The sequence below is a fragment of the Emys orbicularis genome, chromosome 2 (assembly GCF_028017835.1).
Source record: "Emys orbicularis isolate rEmyOrb1 chromosome 2, rEmyOrb1.hap1, whole genome shotgun sequence".
Taxonomy (NCBI): Eukaryota; Metazoa; Chordata; order Testudines; family Emydidae; genus Emys; species Emys orbicularis.
In genome coordinates, this window is record NC_088684.1 from 238,857,319 (window position 1) to 238,884,112 (window position 26,794).

At 46.4% G+C, this 26,794-nt stretch overlaps 1 protein-coding gene across 1 annotated transcript in view; it reads right to left on the bottom strand.

Annotated features, from left to right (window-relative positions):
• Nucleotides 1-26,794, bottom strand: part of LOC135873824 (ATP-dependent translocase ABCB1-like) — a 114,019-nt gene that overhangs the window by 14,012 nt on the left and 73,213 nt on the right. The window contains exons 18-25 of the mRNA XM_065398438.1: nt 26,041-26,202; nt 24,925-25,149; nt 21,683-21,829; nt 20,629-20,733; nt 19,887-19,964; nt 18,422-18,505; nt 7,270-7,473; nt 20-120 (exon numbers count right to left, since the gene is read on the bottom strand). Coding sequence (XP_065254510.1) covers nt 20-120; nt 7,270-7,473; nt 18,422-18,505; nt 19,887-19,964; nt 20,629-20,733; nt 21,683-21,829; nt 24,925-25,149; nt 26,041-26,202 — 1,106 coding nt within the window. The remainder of the gene's footprint in view (nt 1-19; nt 121-7,269; nt 7,474-18,421; nt 18,506-19,886; nt 19,965-20,628; nt 20,734-21,682; nt 21,830-24,924; nt 25,150-26,040; nt 26,203-26,794) is intronic.

A 26,794-nucleotide genomic window follows, 5' to 3' on the forward strand; every position in this document is an offset into this window, starting at 1 on the left:
GTCTGAGAGCAAATCCTACCTGTATGGACCATTCAAACTTGCATTATATCTCTCATAGAATGCATCTTCACTAGTTAATGAAGCCACAGTTCTTATATTTTCAACTGCTTCCGTTGAAATCTAAATCGGGAGACAAGACAGCTATGAAGTATTCTCTTATGTTTGAGTCTCCTCCTACCACTACGTAGTTAGCACATCTGTAGCACTTTTCATCTTTCGCTCTCCAAGTGTTTTTCTTTTAAAAAAAGGAGATTAAGTATCATTCACAGGGAAACTGAGGCACAACCATTAAATTATTTTCCTACGGTCACAGTGGTCTTTCTACTAAGCCAACATGGCTGCTGTGTGATTCCTAAGTACTCCTCCCCGCACCTGTCCATTTTGTTGCACAGCAGCATTAGCTGGCACTATAGAAGCCATTAAAAGGTAAGAAGTTGCTCCTTGCTCTGAGTACACATATCCCAGGCAGCAGCTCACTGGAGGGCTGCACGCTACCTTGGTTATGCAGCCTGAGCGGCACATTGAGCTGGGTGAGCCCCACACTCCTACTACCCACCCCCAGTGGGGACTCCTGTTCCTGCTTCTGCTAGGCTTCCCCAGCCATGTGCCAGGCCCAGCCAGTCCTCCAAACCAGGCCCTTCCCCCACACACTTTGGCCAGCACTCCCACAGGGGTGACGTGTATCTTCACTTTTCATTTTCTGGATTTCAGATGTTTAAATTTGCATATTCTTTAGCCCCCCTGATCCTGGCTTCATTGGGGGGCAAGGTGAGAGGCTCAGAAACTCCAAGAAGAGCAGGGTCCCTAGATCCCAGCTCACATGGAGGAGCAGGGCTCCCCTAGATCCAACCACACACAGAAGGGGAGAATTCAGGGCTGACAGCCCACCCCCAAATCCTCAACTTCCTCTGCCACCCCTCACATTCCCCATTCTCTCCCCTCACACTCTCCCAATCCCCACCCTCCCCCTTATTTGAGCCCCTAACCCTTCTTCCCTCCCCCACCACCCATCCTCATTAATCCCCCTCCTCATGTGCCGGCTTCCTCCTTTCCCCAGGGGTGCTCAAACCCCCGCTCAGCTCCAGGCCCCACCCCCACTCCACCCAGTCCCCCAAAGCCCCACCCCCATCCCGCCTCTTCCCACCCTGCTTATTCCCACCCAGTTCCTCCCCCCTCCCCCGAGCGGACCTCATCCCCACTGCTTTCCCTTTCCCCACAGCATACCGCGGAACAGCAGATTGTGGTGGGCAGGAAGCGCTGGGAGGGAGAGGGAAGGAGTTGATCGGCGGGGCCACCGGTGGGTGGGAGGCACTGGGGGGGAAGGGATGGAGCTGGCTGCCAGTGGGTGCTAAGCATTCACCAATTTTTTTCCACCCACAGAGTCAGCACCTATGCCCCCATCCCTTGCTCTAGACCCCAAACAGCCCCTTCTTCCCACTTACTCTTACACGGCAATCACCCCTTGTAATTAATTTTCTTTTCAAACATAGTTTGAGAGCCTTCTTAATTATCGGCTGTGCTCAGATTCCATTTCTCCAAATTAAAACAAAAGTTTACATTTCATTTTCAGATTTCTGCTCAGGGTGAGCTTACAACTTCAAAGTTGCTAAAATCTGTGAACTTAATTTTTTCCCCCTGGAGGCTGTGGGGAACCCCATACTCAAATGACCCATCTTTGGATCACTCACCCTACCCTATGCTTTCATGACACATAGCAAATTTCAAGACAATCTGTGTAAACACACAGATTTTAGCATACTTAGTAGTCATCCTTTAAACAGGAAGGGCTTCCCCACCTTAGCTAGAGCAGAGCTGGTGCTCAGTTGTAATGCTGTATAAAATTAGAAGGCCAGTGGAGCAGAGGTGCTCCACACATCCATCAGCATCATAATAGTCTCAGAGAGCTGTGAAATGGCCCATTCATTTCAATGAGATGTTCTCAGCTGAAAGTGAACACCCAGCCTGAATTCAGCCAGAATCTAGCTCTGAGTAGGGTGACCAGACAGCAAGTGTGAAAAATCGGGACGGGGTGGGGAGTAATAGGCACCTATATAAGACAAAGCCCCGAATATTGGGACAGTCCTTATAATATTAAGACACCTGGTCACCTAGCTCTGAGACATATGAACTGCTCCATTCATGCCAGTGGATTTTTCCATTCCCCCTCCCCAAGACTGTAGAGTTTCTGACATGCCCATTCTCAGCTCCTCACCGCTCTCTCAGCAGTGTATTCTTGGGGCATGCTCTGAGCATGCCTGTTCTAAGCTTCCCACTCAGTGCACCCGGATTTCCCTGAGCCAAGCTCAGATGGGGAGAGGTAGAGAGAGGGGGCCAGACTCCCTTAGAGGGACAAAGCACCCCAGATTCCAATTCATGTGAGGAGGTAGGGAGGGGGGCTTAGATGTCTCCAGAAAGCAATGCCTACTGCAGACCCTGGCTCACATGAGAGGGGGCATGGAAGGCAGATAGATCCCCACGGCTGGGCAAGGTAGCTTCAGAGCCTGGCAAACAGAGGGGGGTCAGGTGCAGGGCTCAGACACCCCCAGAGAGGCAAGCCCCTTCCCCCCCCAATTTCCACCTCACATGCAGGGGGTGGACAGAGAAGCTAAGACTCCCCTAGAGAGCTAGGGGGTCCCCGAGATTCAAGCACACACACAAAAGGGACAGACGGGGAGAATGTGGAGCTGCCCCTATTCCCCCCAGACCCTCTGCAACAAACCCTCAGGTCTGCTTCCCAGTATCCATTCCCCAAACCCAACCTCCTCTACCACCCGTTCCCATTTATCTCCCTCCCCATAATCCCCCCTCTTCTCCGTGCAGCCCCAAACCCCTCTCACCCTATTCCCTTAACTCCTCCATCCCCTAAAATGCTCCTCTCTTGCCAGCAAGCATTTGCACGCCTATATTTTAAAACAAAAATACTTTGATGACATTACACCCTCCTCCAAAATAAAAGCCTGATAATAACAGATTTTAGCAACATTCCAGCCAAGCTTTCCCAGGTTTTCAGCAAAGGGGGGCCGTGAACTGTCACTAGCTGGGGGAGTTCAGGAACAAACACTTACTGTGCATCTCTTCAGTCTATCCAGCTGCTTTGACCATATTCTACCTGAAAATCCTTTGGAGTTCGCTTTACATACGTGCTCAGTGTAACTTGTGGAGTGCTTGACCTTTACTCAAGAGCCTAAGTGGATGGCCAAACTCTTTTGCTGATAATGTTCTGAATCTTGCTTCCCCCAAAGGGCTAATGGATGCCATGCAATCTCTGGAGGTCACCCTCAAGTGAGTGAGACCCTTGTGCCAGGATTAGACCCGTGGTCTGATCTCTAGATGTGGGCAAAAAAACATTTCTAGAACGAACCTTTAGAAAAGCTGATTATTTGGTGGGAAATAACATCTTGTAAACCCCTTGGTCAAATGACCCCAAATTTGGATCACTACACGTATCTTGCACCCCCATAAGGTTCACCAATTTATAGTGGTGCACCACAGGAGACGGTAGGGTAGGGTTAGTGACCCAAACTTGATATCTGTTGAGCCAGACGTTCTGGAGATATAAGCCCTAAAAACAGCCATTTTTAAAAAAAAGTTTCTAGGTGGTGGGTGTTTAAAAAAACCCAAAAATTTAGAGCTAGAACTCTAGATCTAGAATTCATAGGTAGATACTAAGGACTGGAAGATGAATCACAGACCACTGGATGGCTGTGAACTCACCCTTCAATTAACACTGCTAAAGATAAGTTAATTACAACACCCACCTAAGACAAAAGGAATTTTGAACTGAGTGGCTGGAGATTGCTACAATGTGAGAGTCATAGGAGGTAATTTCATTTTGGGAGAAATGCAATCAAAGCATTTGGGTGGAAAATTGGATGTGTAAACTTTCTTGGAATGAGGGTTGCCAAACCTCCAGGATTGTCCTGGAGTTTCCCGGAATTAAAGTATCAGAGGAGTAGCCGTGTTAGTCTGTATCCACAAAGCCACCAGACTCCTCGTTGTTTTTCAGGAATTAAAGATTAATCTTTAAAGATTGTGTCATGTGAGGAAACCTCCAGGAATAGGTTCAACCAGAATTGGCAACCCTGCTGGGAGGGTGGATTGGGGTAACTAGGAATAGGTGGTAGGGGAGATAAGCGGTTCAGGTGATGGAGGCACGTGACCCCCCAGCTCTGCCAGTGCACCCCCAGCCGTGCACTGCAACCCATGTGCCCCCTTTGCCAATAAACTCAAGCCATCCTGCACCTCAACCTTCCTGCACCCCAAACCCCAGCTTGGTCTTGGCATCCTAACCCCCTGCATCCCACAGCTGTCTTTGCACCCCAACCCCTCATGCATCCCAACTTTCCTGCAGCCCCAGCCCTTCCAGTGTACCCCAACCTTCCTATACCCCACCTCTACCAGTGCACCTGACCCATTGGACCTCCCAGCTCTGTCAGTGCACCCCAACACTACAGGAAACCTACTGGACGCACATTAATTGGAGGGTTCGTGGCCTACCAGAAACCATTACAAGCTCTGACATTGCACTGTTCTTGGAGATGGGGCACATCTATTGGAAAGGGGTCAGAGGATTTTTCTCTCAAACATAAAATTGTCAGTGTTTTGGAACACAAACCCTATCTGTGATTTCTCCCACCAGCCTGCTACAAACCCCACCCTCTAGCCATTCTGAAACACGACCAGGAACACTATGCCACTGGAACACAGCTGTCCTTCACCCCAGGCACTGCATGTGAGTCAGCTTAGAGGAGGGAGGAAGTGACAGCAATAGAAAAGTTAGTACACAGGGAGTGAAAACTTCAGGGAGAGGTGTTCCCTGCTTGCAATAGGGAGGCCTCTGTATGGTAGTGGGGATGGGGGAATGCAGTGACTGGGTCAGAGGTATGGCGGGGGAGGTGTGCTGAAGGAGGGCTGGTGAGGCACAGCTGATGAATGTGTGTGTCAGGGGGTGCAGCTGGCTCAGAATGCTAATTGAGGAACACTAGATGTACAACTACCTATATGGCCACTACCTCCTAACGCCACCAGAGCTTTTCCTGTTTAAAAAAAAAACAAACACAAAAAACCTTGGACATTCCATGGCAAAGAACGCCGTTAAATGCAGAGTTAAGGTTGCTTGTGGGTATGTCGTACCCCTGTAGAATGCTGTGTGGAACAAAACTCAAACTACTGAAAACCAGGAGATGCACAAGTAAGGTTGTGCATGCAGGTTACCTCTGCCCTCTTTCCGCAGTGCCCAGTTAACACACATACCTTTGCTCTTCCAACCCCGCAACTGCTGACACGTACAAGCTCTTTACCTCCTTTTACAGCCCATTCACTCTCACCCACAGGATTCCATCTAACAATATTACAGGACAAGAAAAAAAAAAAAGGCTGCCCACCCCATGTTCCATCTGTTCCCTACAGCTGGCAGTAGCCGATGGGAATTATTTGCATATACTCCAGTTGCAATCAGGATGCTAGGTGTACCTACACTAAATGGTGGAGACAGTAGCTGGGCCTGCTTGGTAAGTGTGTTGGTGATGTGAGGATGTGTGGATCACTCTGAGGTATGTGAGAGAGCAGAGCAGAGTTTAGGACAGGAGGAACTCTGTGTTTGCCACCCTCCAATGTCCGAACAAAGGGAGGAGCTAGGTATGTACCTTCAGGATCCTGTGTACCTTATATCATTAGCAGGACACAGGGGCTGTATTAGAAAGGGTATTTTCAGTAGCGAGCTGGCATATGAGCAATCTAAGCATTTATTATCTATGCACACTCCAGGCAAAGTGAGTGTGCTCAGTGGTAGATGGAGCTGAACTGAAGAGCGGAGGAAGTAGTTAGCTCTGCTTGGTAGGTGTGTTAGCGAGATCTATGGATGACTTGGAGATGTGTGACAGAGCTGTGACTGAGATATAAAGAGATCTTTGTGTGTGTGAAAAGGCAGGAGGAGGATGTGTACCTTCAGGATGAAGTATGTTTTTTTTTTTAATGGAGATATCCTATCTCCTAGAACTGGAAGGGACCTTGAAAGGTCATTGAGTCCAGCCCCCTGCCTTCACTAGCAGGACCAAATACTGATTTTGCCCCAGATCCCTAAGTGGCCCCCTCAAGGATTGAACTCACAACCCTGGGTTTAACAGACCAATGCTCAAACCACTGAGCTATCCCTCCCTCCAAATGTCTCAGTTCTATGGGGAATTGTGTAGGTTATGTCAGTAGCAGGGCACGGGGCTTTAATTACAAAGATATTGCCAGCTGTGAGGTGGAATTTGAAAGGATTCTAATGCTTTCAGGATGGCTAAGTGAAAGTGTACGTTGAGATGGTATCCTGTATGTAACAGTAGCCCTACACTTAAGCTGGGAGGTGAGAGTCCCAGCTCGCATAGATGTACCCACTGTGCATAGCTATGGTGGCATGAGCAGTGGCTTGAGCTACCTGCATGAGTACAAACCCACCCAGACCCCCTGGGCACATACTACTTGTGAGGCTCGCCCAAGCCACCGTCCTGGCTACACTGCTCTTTTTAGTGCATTAGCTCAAGCAGAACTAGCATGGGTATGTCTATGAGACCTGGGAATCACCTCCCAGTTGAGCTGTACCATCAGGGCACGGGAGCTGTAAAAGGCTGTAAAGCGGTTCTCACATTGTACATGTATGATATTCTTTCTGGGGAGTTGGCTAAGTGTGAGAGTGAGCGCCACGATCTGGAACCTTCTGAATCTTTATAGTGCCAAGGACCAGTGAGAGTACATGCACAGTGAGGCATAGCTGAAAGAGGCTAGAGGGAAGCTAGCATGGTCAACCTTCCCCTACCCTTTTTTGTCCTTTCATAGTGTAAGATGGAATCCTGGGGGTGACATTGAATGGACTGTAGAAGAAAGTGAAGAGCTTAAACATTTCAGCAATTGTGGGGTTGGCAGAATAAAGGTATGTGTGTTAACAGGGAGCACTGGGGAATTACTGAAAGAGGGCAGAGTTAAGGTTGCCTGGGCAACTTTAACTCTGCAATTCCTGATGTTCAGAAGTTTGAGTTTTGCTCAACTCAAGGTTCTCCAAGGGGATGACCTGCCACCAAGCAACCTTAACTTTGGGTTAACATAATTGTTTTGCCATTGAATTTTAACTAGAGTGGAGCTAGCATCCCACTATAATAGAATGTCTCTCTTTATCACTGTTTTATTTAATATATTTTCAGAGTAATTTCTGTAGAAAATCACCACTGACAATGTTGTCCTTAAAACGATATAACATTATACCCATTTAGTTTATATTGGAGATCTTACTCGTCCGGCCTCTTCCAAAGCTTTTTGATCTTTTGATGCCTGACCAGCCACAGAGCTCAGTCGAATAGCACTTGCAGCAATAACGAAAGGAATGCAGGCCAGGATAAGCAAAGTTAATCGCCAGTCATATACAAAAGCAATAATGATGGCGGTCAGAAGGGTAGAGGCAGTCTTAGTGAACAAGCCAAGTCGGCTTCCAGTAGCCTATTAAAAGCAAAAGAGTCCAAAGTTAATTCCTGAGACACAAAATAGAGATGAAATGTATGAAATCATCGTTCACTCAGGATCAAATATTCAGAGGGAGAAGAATAGTAAATGTTATGCATTTAAAATGGACAATTGTATATGCAAAAACCCATATGGACAATTACATATGCAAATACCCCTAGCTGTGCGTTAGGTTCAGGAAGCCTGATGAAAATGTGGCCACATGGGCTCAATTCAACAAAAAATATCAGGGTCCTCCTGTGCCACAACAAGGCACAGAAATTATGAAGAGCCAACAGCCTCTAATTTGGGGCATGTCAGTTATTGGGTGCCCAGCTTAAGGCACCGAGGTCCTGATTTTCATAGGTGCTGTACATCAGCTGAAGATGATGGAAGCTGCAGGTTCCTTTAATTAGGCACTTTGTTTTCAGCAGCGTTAGCAGCAGGAAATGAGCGTTCACACCAAAGAGCTCTTCTCTCCCTGAGGATCTGCACATCCATGTCATCAAGAAATTTAAAAGTGATAATTGGCACACCGGATCTATGTAAACTGTGACAATACTCATGGCTCAGCTGAGCAAACTGTGGATTTTCCAGCTGGGGGCCAAACTGGAAAATTGGGGGGGGGGGGAATTGATTTGATTAGATCTGAAACAATTTTAAAAAAAAATTTTGTGGAATAAAAAAATAATACTTCAAATTGACCAAAACATTTTGGTTCACTAAAAACTCTCCCCCTCCCCCCCCCCCCCACTCTTTTTTGGTATTGATTTGGCCATTTTGCAGTGTTTTTCTTCTCTTTTTTATTTGGTCAAATTTGAAAATGAAATACCATTTCAAAACAAAAGTAGAAATGGCATATTTTTAAATGGTCAAAATGAAACATTTAGACTTAAAACAAATCTCCCTTCCTATCTCTTTTGACTATTTGTCAAATTTTACCCAAATTCATGAATAGATTTGGGGTCCCTAAAAACACATATTTCAGCAAAAATACCATTCACTGAAAACATGTTGGCCAACTCTACTCATGCCTGCAGATGAAAAGGAAAGTTTTGTGGAAACAATCCATCTTTCAAATATCGCACTGTGGACAAACCAAGAGAACCTTGGGTGGGAAGTATGATTCTTTCTTTGCTAGCCAGAGGCTTTCCTGCCCTCAAGAGACTTTTGTGTTCAATAAAATTATAAAACCAAACCAATGCCAAGATGAATTATTGCCATATACTCTAGGGGCTTATACATAAAGATCACTTTGAGACTTCAGCTAGCACAACATATGGCTGCCCACGTACTTAGCAGTAGCCGTGTTGTCTCTCTAATAGCCTGGAACCAAGGTAGGTGAGGTAATATCTTTTATTGGACCAACTTCTCTTGGTGAAGAAGACCTAAAGAAGAGCTCTGTGTAAGCTCAAAAGCTTGCCAATCTCACCAACAGAAGTTTGTTCAATACAAGATATTACCTCACCCACCTTGTCTCTCACTCACTGATATTTCTTTGTTCTCCAGAGCAGGGGTTCTCAGCCTTTTCCTTTCTGAGCCCCCCCCCCCCCCCCCAACATGCTATAAAAACTTCATGGCCCATCTGTACCACAATAACTGGTTTTCTGCATATAAAAGCCAGGGCTGGCATTATGGGGTAGCAAGCAGGGCAACTGCCTGGAGCCCCATGTCACAGGACCCCCCGCGAAGCTACATTGTTCAGGCTTTGGCTTCATCCCCATGTGGTGGGGCTCAGGGAACTGGGCTTCAGCCCCATGAGGTGGGGCTTTGGCTTTCTGCCCTTGGCCCCAGCGAGTCTAATGCTGGCCCTGCTTGGCGGACCCCCTGAAACCTTCTCGCAGCCGGTTGAGAACCACTGCTCCGGAGAATGAAATGTTCTGATGTTCATTTTGATCTGTTAAGCTTTTTTAATAGTTTGGATCCCATGCACCACCTTCTTCCTGTTTTACCTTGACAGCTGGGATGATGGACCTTATCCTCAAGAATTAAGTTGCAGTTTTTAAAGGTTCAAGTAACACTGGTCTACAATTTTTGAGACGTCATCTGCTTCAGAGATAAAATGTGCTATTTATTATGTATTTTGATGTGCTGAATTCAAATATGACAATTAAAACAACTGATTGGCTACTGTTTCTAAGATATTTAAGTTTTTACATTTTATGTCTCTGTATATTGTGTAGATAGTAGAGTTTTAATCATAAATTGTAAACCTAGGTCTTTTCATGTGTTTATGGTTGCTTTACATGATAATATTTCACCTGTCCTGTTTATGTAACAGTTTAAAAATCAGCAAAAGGGTTATATAAATAAAATTTATTATGAAACAAAAGGCAAAAAACTATTCTGTACATAGTTTAGTCCTATTCAGTGTCTACTCGGCGCTTCTTGGCTTGTCTCTTGTATTCATTAAATGGAGCATCTCTTGTCACTGTCCAGCAATAGTCTGAAAGCATTGATGGGCTCCATTTGCCCTGATAGCGTTTCTCCATTGTTGCAATGTCCTGGTGAAATGGCTTGCCGTGCTCGTCGCTCACTGCTCCGCAGTTCGGAGGAAAAAAATCTAGATGAGAGTGCAAAAAATGTATCTTTAGTGACATGTTGCAACCAAGGCTTTTGTATGCCTTGAGGAGGTTTTCCACCAACAACCTGTAGTTGTCTGCCTTGTTGTTTCCGAGAAAATTTATTGCCACTAACTGGAAGGCTTTCCATGCCGTCTTTTCCTTGCCACGCAGTGCATGGTCAAATGCATCATCTCAAAGAAGTTCACGAATCTGAGGACCAACAAAGACACCTTCCTTTATCTTAGGCCTGGTCTACACTACGAGTTTAGGTCGACTTTAGCTGCGTTAAGTCGACTTAAGCCTGGACACGTTTACACGACGAAGCCCTTTCTTTCGACTTAAAGGGCCCTTTAAACCGGTTTCTTTACACCACCTCGACGAGGGGATTAGCGATAAAATCGGCCTTATGGGGGTCGGAATTGGGTAGTGAGGACGGAATTCGACATTAGTGGCCTCCGGGAGCTATCCCACAGTGCTTCATTGTGACCGCTCTGGACAGCACTCTCATCTCAGATGCACTGGCCAGGTAGACAGGAAAAGCCCCGCGAACGTTTGAATTTCATTTCCTGTTTGCTCAGCGTGGAGAGCACAGGTGACCATGCAGAGCTCATCAGCACAGGTAACCGTGATGGAGTCCCAGTCCCAGTCTCAGGATCGCAAAAGAGCTCCAGCCTGGACCGAACGGGAGGTACGGGATCTGATCGCCATCTGGGGAGATGAAGCAGTGCTGGCCGAACTCCGAAACAGTAAAAGAAATGGCAAAACATTAGAAAACATCTCCAAGGCCATGAAGGACAGAGGCCATAACAGGGACGCACAGCAGTGCCGCGTGAAAATTAAGGAGCTAAGGCAAGCCTACCACAAAGCCAGAGACGCAAACGGAAGGTCCGGGGCTGAGCCGCAAACATGCCGCTACTACGAGGAGCTGCATGCCATTCTAGGGGGTGCAGCCACCAGTAGCCCAAGCGTGTGCTATGAGTCCCTCACTGGAGACAGGGAAGCGGGTTCGGCGGACGAGGAAGATGAGGATGGAGAGAACATCATAGATAGCTCACAGCAGCAAGGAAGCGGAGAAACCAGTTTCCCCAACAGCCAGGATATGTTTGTCACCCTGGACCTGGTACCAGTAACCCCCGAACTCACCCAAGACCCTGTGGGCACACAGGGGACCTCTGGTGAGTGTACCTTTGTAAATATTACACATGGTTTAAAAACAAGCGTGTTTAATGATTAATGATTAATTTGCCCTGGCAATCGCGGCCAGTACAGCTACTGGAAAAGTCTGTTAACGTGTATGGGGATGGAGCGGAAATCCTCCAGGGACATCTCCAGAAAGCTCTCCTTCATGTACTCCCAAAGCCTTTGCAAAAGGTTTCTGGGGAGGGCTGCCTTATCCCGTCCGCCATGGTAGGACACTTTACAACGCCAGGCCAGTAGCACGTAGTCTGGAATCATTGCATAACAAAGCATGGCAGCGTATGGTCCCGGTGTTTGCTGGCATGCAGACAACATCCATTCCTTATCGCTCTTTGTTATCCTCAGGAGAGTGATATCATTCACGGTCACCTGGTTGAAATGGGGCGATTTTATTAAGGGGACATTCAGAGGTGCCCCTTCCTGCTCTGCTGAACAGAAATATTCCCCGCTGCTAACCACGCGGTGGGGGGGAGGGGTGAAGTGACCATCCCAGAGAATTGGGTGTGTGGGGGAGGGGAGTTAGTTGGGTTTGTGCTGCATGTTAAACCTGAAACCGCAGCCCCTCCTTTTACATTGCAAACCCATTTTAAATGGCCAACCCAACGGGTGCTTGGTATGGTTAATGAGAGCAGTACTGTTTTAAACCATCCCCACTTGTTAACAAGGTTAAAAAAGCCCAAAGACTGTGTCTTACCATGGCTGCCTGCAAGCTGAAATCTGTGGCCTGGCACTGCGTGAGTGATCTCTCACACCAAACCGGCAGTCCCTCAATATAAGAGGAAAAATGCGACCTTGTAACGAAAGCACATGTGCTGTGTGATGTGAACAGCAAAATCTAACGTGAAAGAGTGTACCCATTGTTCTCAAAAATGTATCTTTTTTAAACAACTCTCCCTTCTCCTCCACCAGCTGCAAATGTTTCACCTTCACAGAGGCTAGTGAATATTAGAAGAAGGAAGCGAAGGACACGTGACGAAATGTTCACTGAACTACAGACTGCCTCCCACGCTGACAGAGCACAGCAGAATGCGTGGAGGCAGTCAATGACTGATTTTAAAAAAGCCCAATATGAGCGAGAGGAGAGGTGGCGGGCTGAAACGCGGGCTGAAGAGGAGAAGTGGCGTGAGCTTGTACTCAGAAAGCAAGAGTCGATGCTCCGGCTGCTGGAGCATCAAAGTGATATGCTCCTGCGTATGGTTGAGCTGCAGGAAAGGCAGCAGGAGCAGAGACCGCCGCTACAGCCCCTCTGTAACCAACAGCAGGAGCAGAGACCGCCGCTACAGCCCCTCTGTCAGCAGGAGCAGAGACCGCCGCTACAGCCCCTCTGTAACCAACAGCAGGAGCAGAGACCGCCGCTACAGCCCCTCTGTAACCACCAGCCCTCCTCCCCAAGTCCCATTGCCTCCTCACCCAGACGCCCAAGAACACGGTGGGGGGGCCTCCGGCCACCCAATCACTCCACCCTAGATGATTTCCACAGCAATAAGTTTTAAAGTTTTAAAGTGCAGTGTGTCCTTTTCCTTCCCTCCTCCCCCACCCATCCCGGGCTACCTTTGCAATTATCCCCCTAGTTGTGTGCTCAATTAATAAAGAATGCATGAATGTGAAGTAACAATGACTTTATTGCCTCTGCAAGTGGTGCTTGAAGAGGGGAGGGTAGGGGAGGTTGGGGTGCTTGGTTTACAGGGTAGTAGAGTTAACCGGGTGCGTGGGGGGGGGCTGCGATTTCATCAAGGAGAAACAAACAGAAGTTTCACACCATATCCTGCCCAGTCACAAAACTAGTTTTCAAAGCCTCTCTGATGCGCACCGCGCCCTGCTGTGCTGCTCTAACCGACCTGGTGTCTGGCTGCGCGTAATCAGCGGCCAGGCGATTTGCCTCTACCTCCCACCCCGCCATAAATGTCTCCCCCTTACTCTCACAGATATTGTGGAGCGCACAGCAAGTAGCAATAACAATGGGGATATTCTTTTCGCTGAGGTCACAGCGAGTCAGTAAGCTGCGCCAGCGCGCTTTTAAACGCCCAAATGCACATTCCACCACCATTCGGCACTTGCTCAGCCTGTAGTTGAACAGGTCCTGACTCCTGTCCAGGCTGCCTGTGTATGGCTTCATGAGCCATGGCATTAAGGGGTAGGCTGGGTCCCCAAGGATCACGATAGGCATTTCAACATCCCCAATGGTTATTTTCTGGTCCGGGAAGAAAGTCCCTTCCTCCAGCTTTCGAAACAGAAGAGAGTGCCTGAAGATGCGAGCATCATGTACCCTTCCCGGCCAGCCCACGTTGATGTGGGTGAAACGTCCCTTGTGATCCACCAGGGCTTGCAGCAGCATTGGAAAGTACCCCTTGCGGTTTATGTACTCGGTGGCTTGGTGCACCGGTGCCAAGATAGGGATATGGGTTCCGTCTATCGCCCCACCACAGTTTGGGAATCCCATTGCAGCAAAGCCATCCACTATGTCCTGCACGTTTCCCAGAGTCACTACCCTTGATATCACCAGGCCTCTCATTGCCCTGGCAACTTGGATCACAGCAGCCCCCACAGTAGATTTGCCCACTCCAAATTGATTCCCGACTGACCGGTAGCTGTCTGGCGTTGCAAGCTTCCACAGGGCTATGGCCACTCGCTTCTCAACTGTGAGGGCTGCTCTCATCCTGGTATTCTGGCGCTTCAGGGCAGGGGAAAGCAAGTCACAAAGTTCCATGAAAGTGCCCTTACGCATGCGAAAGTTTCGCAGCCACTGGGAATCGTCCCAGACCTGCAACACGATGCGGTCCCACCAGTCTGTGCTTGTTTCCCGGGCCCAGAATCGGCATTCCATGGCATGAACCTGCCCCAGTAACACCATGATTTCCACATTGCTGGGGCCTGTGCCTTGTGAGAGGTCCATGTCAATTTCCTCATCACTATCGTCGCCGCGCTGCAATCGCCTCCTCCTCCTCAGCTGGTCCTCCTGGTTTTGCTTTGGCATGTCCAGGCTCTGCATATACTCCAGGACAATGCGCGTGGTGTTCATAGTGCTCATAATTGCCGCGGTGATCTGAGCGGGCTCCATGATCCCAGTGCTAGCTATGGCGTCTGGTCTGAAAAAAGGCGCGAAACTAGTATCTAAAGACCAGGGGAAGAAGGGAGGGAGGGAGGGAGGGAGGGAGGGAGGGGCGGGCGACTGACGACATGGCGTACAGGTACAGGGAATTAAAATCAAGAAAGGTGGCTGTGCATCAGGGAGAAATACAAACAACTGTCACACAGAATGCCCCCCCCCCCCCAGAGATTGAACTCCTAAGCCTGGGTTTAGCGGGCCGTTGATTTGACGGAGGGAGGGGGGAAGGAAATGAATAAAACACAAATCTATTTTTTACATCTTAAGATGACAGTGCAGCATGACTGATAGCCCTCGGCATTTTCTGGGTGCTTGGCAGCCAATACTTGGCAGCAAATAGTATACTACGACTGGTAACCATCATTGTCCAACGAGGACGGTTAAAGGCAAGGGGTTGCTGCTGTGTAGCAATGTAGCCCCACGTGTGCCAGCCACATGTCTGCCAGCACCCAGATCGCCCTCGGCCTTTTCTGGGTGCTTAGCAGACAATACTTGGCAGCAAATAGTATACTACGACTGGTAACCATCATTGTCCAACGAGGACGGTTAAAGGCAAGGGGTTGCTGCTGTACAGTAGCCAGAAGGCTCGGTAAAGGCGCTCAGGCTACAATAATCTATGAGCATTTCAGGCAACCTCTAAATTTACTTGCTTTCAGACCTGAGGAAAGCTCTTCTTTCAGATCTGCTGAGCACCCAGATTGCCCTCGGCCTCTTCTGGATGCTCAGCAGACAATACTGACAGGACGGTTACCAGTCGTAATAAACTATCTACTGCCAAAAGGCAAGGGGCTGGTGCAATGCAGCCCTACGGCTGCCAGCCCCACAGCTATCAGCATCCCGAGCGCCGATGAAGGCTACTAGTCATGCTGCACCGTCTACTGCCAAAAGGCAGTAATCTGCTGCTGCTGTTTAGCAATGCAGTCACACGTTTGCCGGCACCCGGAAGACATATGGTGACGGTGAGCTGAGCTGAGCGGGCTCCATGCTTGGCATGGTATGTTGTCTGCACAGGTAACCCAGGTAAAAAGGCGCGAATCTATTGTCTGCCGTTGCTGTGACGGCGGGGGAGGTGCGTGACGCAATGTACCCAGAACCCCCCGCGGCACTGCTTTGCATCATTCGGGCATTGCGATCTCAACCCATAATTCCAATGGGCGCCGGAGACTCCGGGAACTGTGGGATAGGTACCCATAGGCACCCATAGTGCAATGCGCCGGAAGTCGACGCTAGCCTCGGTACTGTGGACGCGGTCCGCCGACTTCATGCACTTAGAGCATTTTATGTGGGGACACACACAGTCGGCTGCATAAAACCGGCTTCTATAAATCCGGCTTCTATAAATCCGACCTAATTTTGTAGTGTAGACAAGCCCTTAGCTTCACTTAACTTTGGAAATTTTCCACGGAGGTACTTAAAAGCTGCTTGTGTTTTGTCAATGGCCTTGACAAAGTTCTTCATCAGACCCAGCTTGATGTGTAAGGGTGGTAACAAAATCTTCCTTGATTCAACAAGTGGTGGATGCTGAACACTTTTCCTCCCAGGCTCCAATGACTGTCGGAGTGGCCAATCTTTCTTGATGTAGTGGGAATCTCTTGCACGACTATCCCATTCGCAGAGAAAACAGCAGTACTTTGTGTATCCAGTCTGCAGACCAAGCAAGAGAGCAACAACCTTCAAATCGCCACAAAGCTGCCACTGATGTTGGTCATAGTTTATGCACCTCAAAAGTTGTTTCATGTTGTCATAGGTTTCCTTCATATTGACTGCATGACCAACTGGAATTGGTGGCAAAACATTGCCATTCTGCAGTAAAACAGCTTTAAGACTTGTCTTCGATGAATCAATGAACAGTCTCCACTCATCTGGATCGTGAACGATGTTGAGGGCTGCCATCACACCATCGATGTTGTTGCAGGCTACAAGATCACCTTCCATGAAGAAGAATGGGACAAGATCCTTTTGACGGTCACGGAACATGGAAACCCTAACATCACCTGCCAGGAGATTCCACTGCTGTAGTCTGGAGCCCAAGAGCTCTGCCTTACTCTTGGGTAGTTCCAAATCCCTGACAAGGTCATTCAGTTCACCTTGTGTTATGAGGTGTGGTTCAGAGGAGGAGGATGGGAGAAAATGTGGGTCCTGTGACATTGATGGTTCAGGACCAGAAGTTTCATCCTCTTCCTCTTCCTCGTCTGACTCAAGTGAGAATGATTCTGGTGCATCAGGAACCGGCAGTCCTTCTCCGTGGGGTACTGGGCGTATAGCTGATGGAATGTTTGGATAATGCACAGTCCACTTTTTCTTCTTTGACACACCTTTCCCAACTGGAGGCACCATGCAGAAGTAACAATTGGTGGTATGATCTGTTGGCTCTCTCCAAATCATTGGCACTGCAAAAGGCATAGATTTCCTTTTCCTGTTCAACCACTGGCGAAGATTTGTTGCACAAGTGTTGCAGCATATGTGTGGGGCCCACCTCTTGTCCTGATCTCCAATTTTGCAGCCAAAATAAAGGTGATAGGCTTTCTTAACCATAGTGGTTATACTACGCTTTTGTGATGCAAAAGTCACTTCACCACAAACATAGCAGAAGTTATCTGCACTGTTCACACAAGTACGAGGCATCTCTGCTCACTTTGGCTAAACAGAAATGTGTCCCTTTGCAAAATCAAACACTGACAAATAAGAGAGCACGACACTGTAGGATTTCTAGAGCTGATATAGGGCAATTTGTTCAGCAGAGTGATGTAAGCTTCGTTATGATTGCATCATCCATGACTTCTAGGAATAACAGGATGCAATTCATATCATGTATGACGCAATACCAGCTTCAGATTGCATCATTCACTGTTTTGCCTAAAAAGCAAGTACTGTCCAAACCCAGTCATAGATTTATTCATAGATCCAGTCAAAGATGTATTTTAGTCATTTCTGGTTTAAATTGAGATCCCTTCCCTTTATAACTCACTTATCCTCCGCCATTCCCAAGTCAAGGGTCGTATATACTGACCCAATAGCATATCTTGAAAACTAGAGCCAATCAACAATTTTAAGCATCATTTTTGTTCTCAGTGACCCAGAATTAGTAAAGTTTGACTACATTTATTTCAGAAGCATTTTGGCTGTAGAGCAGTGTAATTATACGTTCAGTCAAATATTTGATTGATTCCCACTCTGTGCTGGCCAGTAAAGAGGAGATGGGAGGGAGTATGAAATCTAGTGAGTCTGAGGATCTAGTCAGTCTAGTGAATCCGGGAGTTGAGGAAGATTATTATTATTTAAAGACAAGTGAAGTAGAAATTTAATTTTATTTTAAAATATTGAATAAATCAGGAAACTTATTACTCTTTGCTCATCAGTGAATTTATTTTAAAAAGTATGGCTGATTTTTTTCTTCGAAATTTTTTTGATGGGGTCGTGTGGTGGGGAGGAAAGGGGAGATTGGCAAATTCTGCAGAATTTGCCACTTACCTGCAGGATTTTCAGTGGCTCCTATCCTACACCACTCCCCGAAGTCACACAGTCCCTCGTGCTTCTGCCATCACTGATACTCTGTATTAATGACAACTCACTTCACCCCATAAAGCCCACATAAACCGTCTTTCTGTGTATGAAATGCAGTGTACAGAGCTGGGAAGAAGAAATGTACCCATGTCAACATGAGGCCAGGCATTGGCTGCAATGCAATTCTCCCACACTACAGCCCCTCCAAGCAACTGAAGTGGGGCTTTAGGGCCACTTCATACACTGAAGACTTTGCTCCATCAGGCAGTTTAAGTGGTGCAGAAGTGCTTACACTGGCCCTTGGACATGGCTAACTTTTAAAGTTACTAAGGTGTTTACTTAGCCGCTTACAGCAAGGAAATGGAAGGTGTACGGACATCTGCCGAAGCTTTATAATCGTCATAAATTGGGACTAGTGAAACTGTTTCCAAGATGTTGATAGTGTGGTATTTAAATGTGTCAGCCAGTCTCTAGAGAAGATTTACCAACTTGTTGTCCAAAATAATTTCATCGTCCCTGGGCAACACTGAAATTCATATTTGTAAGCAAAATGTAAAAACAAAAACAAACATACCCCTTTGACTTGTGAAGCATCTGTAGCTAGTCTGGTTAACAAAACCCCTATGGCATTTTTAGGATCGTCGTACCCCCCAATCTCCTGCAAAGGAATAGATGGTTCAGTTATTTTTGCTTTTGCAAATGAAATGTTCTTATCGTAACTCAGACTTGTCAGAGTCATTTCTACAATGTATGGACATTTAAAGCTTGACTAGCATGTGTGTGTGGGGAAGAGAGAGAGACACAACATAACCATTAAGATACTCACTTTTCTTTTGTGATGAATAACATTTGTCAGATAAACTGAAAACGATCTTAAAATAAACTATTCTTACCCTCAGAACATTAAACTGTTAACAGTCCAGGTGCTAACAACTGCAAAGATTTTAGAATTTAGAGTCACGTATGTGTCATACACCATAATGACAGGTTTCAGAGTGGTAGCCATGTTAGTCTGTATCAGCAAAAAGAACAAGGGGTACTTGTGGCACAAGTACTCCTCGTTCTTTTTACACCATAATGAGAGTGCCTTCCACGCCCATACCAACATCTGATACGCACAGTGCTCCTCTCGTCCACGTTTTATATTACACTGACTTCTGTAGACCTATTCCTGATAAATATGGGTGCATGTGGGAGGAGAATCAACTTTATTATCTTTAAAGGTAGTGGAAAAGAAGGAGAGGTTTGGGTTTTTTTTGTAATTTTCCCTCTCCTCCCCTATCCCCTTAGAATGCTCCTGTGCATATGCAGAACCCTGTGATACCAAGCGCTACCAATGGGTGTGCAGGGTGCCTAATCATTCACCCACAGAGAATCCTCTGCAAGGAACAAATAGAGGTGTGTCCTTTCCCAGGGATCCATCAGCAGGAAGTATCCAAGGGCAGTCATTTTGCAATAATATTATTGTAAATCATTCACGATCCAGCTGGTCACCTTGACTAGAGAAATCACTCTAGTGAGCAAAGATAATGCTTTGAGAACCTATATACCTGTTATGATATGGTCCGTTTGCTATGGAGTTTGATGCAAACAGATCTAAACCTATTTATCTAAACATTTATATCATGACCATCAGGGTGAGATAGAGATTTAACTTCTGTTTTGTTAATCTCTGCAAATATACCAATGCACTCAGATACATGCATGTTTTATACATTCTTCAGTATGGTCGATATTGAAAGAGATGGCATCAAAATTAGACAGCTCTCCTAGCAGCACTGAGTTAATTTGTACATGTTTTTGCTTTATTTTGTTTTGCACGTGTGCTCAGAGACTTGCCGCTTGTGCATTGGTAAAGTTTCACTAAAAGGATGGGTTCTCTCCAAGCCGTATTGGAGGGAGGCTCTACACAGGCTGCAGAGAACCAGGAATTTTCATGCTGTTATACACACATCAGCCCACAAAAGCCATCTGGCTCACATGGCAGGAGTGCTGCATATTTGCTGTCTATCGCTATGACCCAGAAACGTGGCCCATACCTGTTGAAGCAATGCTTTGAATGACAAAGATCGCAATCTCTTGGTCAGAACTTCTCCAGAATTTCCAAACATGAATCCCTGAAAAGGGAGAATGGGAAATAAAACAGTTGAACTGTATGTGCTGGGCTGTACAGTCATATTTAGAACAACCCGCTGTAAATGTTATGGTATTTCAACCATTCAGCCACACATTTTACAGAACCTACACAGTGTTTTGGGATATGGTTTCAGATGTTAGTTTAAAGCTGGTGAAAGGTACCACACACATTCCTGGAAACTGAAGTTTCCTCATACTGCCCCCCCCACATGCTTCCACAGCCAGCTGCAGAGGTCAGCAGTGGAGTCACCTTCCCTGCTTACTCATTCCTTAGCCTCACTACTCACTCTGCTATCTAACAGTGCCGACTGGGCCGGTGTTTTTTGTAACGTACACAACAATGTAGTGGAACTGGGCTGTGCCCAAACGCATTCCCCCAAGGACACAGAACGGTCAGCAGCACCTTTCAGACATTGCTGCCCTGGGCTGCTTTGTAACTGGCAATCGGGAAGGGTAAGGCTCTGTATTCCATACCAGCCACTTGAGTCATTCAGTGGCTTGGCTCTGGAACAATTTTTAAGAAACATAGTGCATACAAAGTTGCATTATGTCCCCAACATAGCCTCTCAACGAGATCTGAAAATCTTGACCATAATGTATGTGACCAGATACTCAGCTTTGACTTTTTAATGTAGTGAAGTTTACCTGGATTATGTGTGTTACTAAGCTGATCACTCCCAGTACAAGACACATTAGAGAAAGCAATGTGGTGGTTTTGCTCCTTTTTTCAGGATCTGTTTCTTGAAAACCCTATGTAAGAAAAGCACAAAGTGACCACCAGTTACAATAGCTCAGGAAACACTGTAGAAACTATTGAACTTCAACTCCTCTCAGCTCTTCCCCGGCACCTGAACTCTGCCACCTCTCAGCTTTCTGCTGCTGGCCAGGAGGTCACTCCACCTCTCCCAGCTGACCTGCCTCTCATCAGCTGCTCCTTCTCCAACCCTCCACCAGACCCTCTCCACATTTGCCTGGGAGCTGCAGTTCCACTAAACCCTGCCTCCAGGCTGCCACTTCACCAGCTCTTATCTGCCTTCCACTGAATGCTGTCGCTCCGTCAGACCATCCACCTCCCCTCCAGCTGACTACAACACCCCTCTTCTCTTGCCCGAAGATAAAAGATTTCCTAAACATCTTGCTCCAACCATTCCCCTTGGCTGCTGCTCCAACTCCCAGCAGCTTCCAACAATCATATACTGGAATCCAAAGGAAGACTCCATTTCTTTCCTGCAATGATTCAGGAATTAAGGGGTTAATTATTCAGACGGTCCCATGGACGTCCCTGGTACTTACAACCATGTTGGAATGCAAAGTACCTTGAAGGAGCTTACTGTCTGAAGAGAATGGGTACAATGCAAAGAGTAGGGTCGGGTACAAGGCAGGGAATGTGCACAACAGTGGAGAGTGGTAAACGAAAACTGAGTTTGATAAGGGAACGTGATTTGCTTTACTGGAAAGGTGAAGTCATTCCAAATACGGGGCTGGAAAATAGGCAAGAAATCTCAAGTGGGGAGAGGAGATCAAGGGCTTGATCAAGTTCCTACTAAAGTCAATGGAAAGACTTGTAGAGTTCAGTGACGGTGGGAGTAGAAGGAGGCTCTAAGGCATCACTAGAGAGGACTAGCTGGAGGGTCGAGCAGGATTTAAAGTTCTGCATTTGTGCCTGGTTCGTTAGTTTACCATACAGTTCTGAACTTACCCCAACGATTTTTCCATATAGAACAGAAAATGCAGGGTGGATGCCACCAGAGAAGGCAGCAGCAATCACGCCAAAGAATATATGCAGCCACTCAGGTTTGTTCAGAGCCAGAATTCTGGAATAAGGCACAGCCGGGAGATTTTCCTCCTATATAAGAGATAAAATTCAACTGTTCCCTGAAAGTTGCGGAACATGACAATTTCCTCAGCTAGGGGGTAAATCAGTAAACTGTCCTAGCAACTGTTCACAGATAATTCGCCCCAGCCTCCAACATACACACTGAATGAGCAAACATATTGAAGATTTGCCACTCTGTAATTTAAGGTCTTAAAACTGCAATTGCAAGTCAAAAAAATCTGCAGGCATAAATTTAACAAAAGGTTAACTGGGGGGTGGATGGGATGGGGTATATATAGTTCAGTGAAATATCAAATAGGGTCAGTGACCATGGATTGCAACTTTAACACATGAATCATTATAACGACCTAAAAGTCTCACTGTTCAGAGCACAAAGAGATCAGTCTAGTTCAGCCTCTGCTAAATGCTAGTGGGTTGGCAGTAATGCAATTGGGTCTACTTATGTCAGTTAGTCTGTATTTTGTAAAAGACAAAACAGACTATCATTACCAGATGCATGGAAAAGGCATATGAAACAGTGATTTAGGCTTCATTTCCCTTGAAAAATACATGGCAGCTCAGTTCAGCTTCACTGAACTATTCAAAATGTCCATACATTTGTTGAGGAAGTTGTGGAAAATGAAATGAAAACATAGGAACTGGTACAAATTATTAGATGAGGTTTTCAGCCAGTTGCGATGGCCTCGCCTGGTTATCTTTGCCTGTGTTTCAGAGACTGGAAAAGCCTGTCCACACTTCAACCATACAAGCCTGCTGAACTTTGTGACACCAAAAATTGCATGTCTTCCCATCTGATTTCTTCACTTTACTGCAAACAGTATGAATTCTGAAGCCATGTATCTTGCCATCTATTTCCTCTGACAAGGCCCAAATGCAACGGTTATGAATAGATAAAAAGTGTGTTCTGGACTTCTGGGCATTGTAAGAATGCATCCAGTGCTTATTGTTTGCATCGTGTTCTACCAGTAGACTGTACTATAATAAAAAAAGAGCTCCTAGAGCAGGGTTTCTTCACTGGTGGGTTGCGACCCAAAATTGGGTCATCTGAACGTGTTAAAGGATCACAGGGCTGGATGGGCTCAGCTCCCCTCTCTGGCTTTGTGACCAGGTGCACGTGGTCGCAATGCCACTCTCACTAATTTGGCCTGGTTGGCCCCCTCATCAGGGGGGCCAGGCCAAACCTGAGCAGTGCTGCAACTTCTGAGGTTGCAACACCTGGAGTAAGGAGCCAAGCCCAGCTAGCCCTGCGGGACAGGAGCTGGGAGAACAGCTGGTATCCCAATCTCTGGTAAACACTGGCTCCCTGATGTAACCCCCACCTCACAGCTGGGCAACACTCCCTCTTCCATAACCCTTGTCCTGCACCCCATTTTGGACCCCATGATGTAGCCTTCCCCCACAGCCAAGTGATCCTCCCTCTGTCATACCATCTATCCTGGCTCCCAGCCCCCTCACCGCCTTCCCTCAACCTCTCACTGTAACCCTTGTACCCCAAATCCCCCCACTCCTTTACCCTCTTCTCTCCAGGGGCTGCATCACATGTCTGTGGTTTTTGGGGAGCTATCAGTTTGCCACCCCTCCCCTAGACCTGTCTGCCTCCATATCCTTCCCCCAGCCCCCAACTGCACCTCCACACCCCTCTGCCCCCATTTCCTTCCCCAGACCTTCCAACTTCTTCCTCATTACATCCCCAGAATCCCAGTCTCTCCATTTTACCTTCAGCCCTTATTCCTCTCCACCCCTTATTCTCCCCCCCCATGGGCTGTGTGTGGGGGAGGGTTGTGTGTTTTTGGAGGGGGTGTCTTGGTTTACCACCCCTCCCCCCAGTTGCTGGTGGGGGGAGTTCCCCAGCTATTTACATCTGGCTAGAACATCTGGAATCTTAGCTCTGAGGCCCACCAAGCCCCTGACGGATCCCTGCAAAGGGGGTGGAGGGAGGAGTATTGAGTCTAGGAGTGTCTCAGGAAGTCTCTGGGTCATAACAGACCATTACAAATAGGGTCTGAGCTGAGAAAGGTTGAAAAACAAACAGAAACATCTGCAAGGTTAGGTACGTTATGGATTCTGAAATTGTATTCACTAATCAAACCTTTTATTATAGGAGAAATCCCAGCAAAACTCCCATTGATTTCAATGTCAGCAGGATTTCACCCTAAATTTATATTCTAGCTCTTTGCACTGGCAGATGATTGAAAAATGTTCTGTAGGTCTTCTACAACCAGCCTCATACAAGGATGTGAATAATTATACTGTGTGCAGTTCAAACTATATATATTCTGCAATAAAGTCCTTGCTTGGCCCCATGGCCAAGGTCTAATCCAGGGACCACTGAAATTCTTTTAATTGACTTCAATGAGTCCATTGAAGCAGGGCCTAAAACCTGAAGCCCTTACCTGGTTTTTATTCAGTTCTAACTCAGGAAAAATACCTTAACATGAAGGGGAATTTTGTCTGAATAAAAATAGAGTAAGGACCTCAGGAGCTGGCCCAATTGAAACAGAGAGAGAGGTGGTTGGAGAAAAAGGTAAACCTTTTCTATCGTTTTAATTTAGGCTGCATTTCAAAATAGAGTTTTGAACATTTTCTCTGTTTAGTATGTGACCAACACTATTATTAATTTTGATAATTTCCATTTATATAGCACCTTTCATCCCAAAGTGCTTTAAAAACTGGTATACATATCACAAGGATCGTCTCATCCACTGGTAAAATGCCATGTCTGTGTAAGTAGGTATAATTTAATTACTTGAGTAGGAACTTGGCCAGGACAGTGGCCTTAACACCGTAATCTTATGAAGTTTGACAAGAGGTTGAGAACTTGTTTGAACATCTTAATAAAAAGATAACAAGCATAAAGCTCCTTAACACCATATTGTGTATCAGGTTAATTTGGTCTCAAGAGGTCAGACTGATTTATTTAGACCTGTGTTCTCCCTGAAGATTCCCAATTCAAGTATTCACCCAGGTCAATGATGCATATGACAGGATCATAGCAAAGGTGACATGGCATAAGGCCTTTTAAAAAAAGAAAACAGAATCACCTTTGTTCCTATTCTCACAAGCTATCACTAAACTTTAGGATTAAACTAAATTTTAACACTAACCTCTTTCTCCTTTGTTTTCTTCTTCTTTTCAGACGACTTTTTCTTAGAAGAGGTCTTTCTGCTTTTATGCCTTCTGGATCCCTTAGGAATGCTTCCCATCTCAATGATTCCTGGTTCTTCAAAACCACCAACATCAGTTAGGTTCTCCATCCTGAGATCATCTAGATCCTCTTCCTCATAGTCTTCATCTTCTGACATCCCATTTTGAGTGTTTCCACCATGACCCTAGTGACAAGCAAAGAACAGTGATACACAGTTACAAGACACTTTGCAGCAAGGGGAAGGAACAGTATACTTGGTATGGAAACAAACAAAAACACTGGTTTCGTGGTCACTTTCACATTGTAATTTGTATAGGCCAAGTTCTCTGCCAGGATAAGTTGGTGCAGTTGCAACTTAAACCAGCAGAGAATTTGGCTCTGTATGTCCCCCGCCCTGCTATCTATAAAGGTCAGTCAAATCTGGGATCTAACAGCTCTATGAGGTCATCCACCTCTTCTGCTCAGTTATGTTTTGACTCATTACTTTGGGTAAATATGAAGCACTGCTACCGGTGAAAAACAACCACTTCCAACTCATAAAGAAGATTGAATGATCAACTTTCACTCAACTAGAAAACATGCAGAAACTGCAAAGCGAAAATGGCCCAGCTGTTTGAGTGCAGAACCTGCATGTGTCAGCAATAGTATCAGTGAGATCACAGGCGCCGACACTGTGGGTGCTCCGTGGCTCAAGCACCCACCCCAAAAAATAGGGAGTGTTCAGCTCTCCCATGGCTGGATAATGTTTTGTGGGCCCCTGGGCTGTGGCCCCGCCCCTGCTCCGCCCCAAGGCCCCGCCCACCACTCCACCCCAGGGCCCCTCCCTTGATTGGCCTCTTCCTCCCTAAGGCCCCACCCGCACTCTACCCAGAGGTCCCATCCCTGCTCAGCCTCCCCCTCTCCCTCTCCCCCCCTCCCCCCGAGTCCCTGCCCACAGGTCACACAGGAAGGGCACCCACCAGCGAATACAAAAATCAGCACCTGTGAGTGAGATATACAGATAATTTTCTGGAGTAGAGAGATGGCCAGTACATCTGAAGCATTTAGTCAGGAGTGCTCGATCACATCTCATTACCTGCTGCATCACAAGAGAATAGTAGACACCCTTCTGTGTCATGAGTTCATTGTGTGTTCCCTGTTCAACAACAAAACCGTTGTGAAATCCAGCAATAATGTCAGCTGTCCGGATTGTGGAGAGCCGGTGAGCTATCACAATGGTGGTACGTCCAGCCCTAGCCTTACCGGGGGGAAAAAACGATAGATTTACTTTAAAATGTGGTGGGGAAAAAAAAAATCTCTACCTAACAGCACAGCAATAGTGTGGAAAATACAAGCGTAAAAGCCCTTCTGACCCTTTATAGCTGATCATTATTTCCATGCATACTGTCTGATTTAACAGCCAAAGGACACTTCTGATTACAAAATACACATTTATAATAATGACAGGGAAAAGTGGATTAATTTTATAGGCTACTATGCAAGTACCAATTCCTATAGCTAAGGTTGCCTGACACTTCCAATTGTAAGATGCTTATAACTTTGCCAAGATTTAATTATTTGGGCTGAAACTTTCCATGCTGGTAAATGCCTCGGCTGTCTTTTTTTTTTTTTTTTTAATTTCAGCAAAAATGGTTCAATGGTTTCTCAGAATGAGGTGAGAGAAAAAATAATGTTGTTTTGCACATATTAAAAAAATTCTTATAACTGTTTAATTGAGAAGCTTTATCACCTAAATGCTCGAGAGCAAGGACTTGAAATTTGGAGGAGATGGGCATGTCTCATTGGTTATCAGGGATGTGCCTTTTACCATTCCCATGAAAATCTGTCCA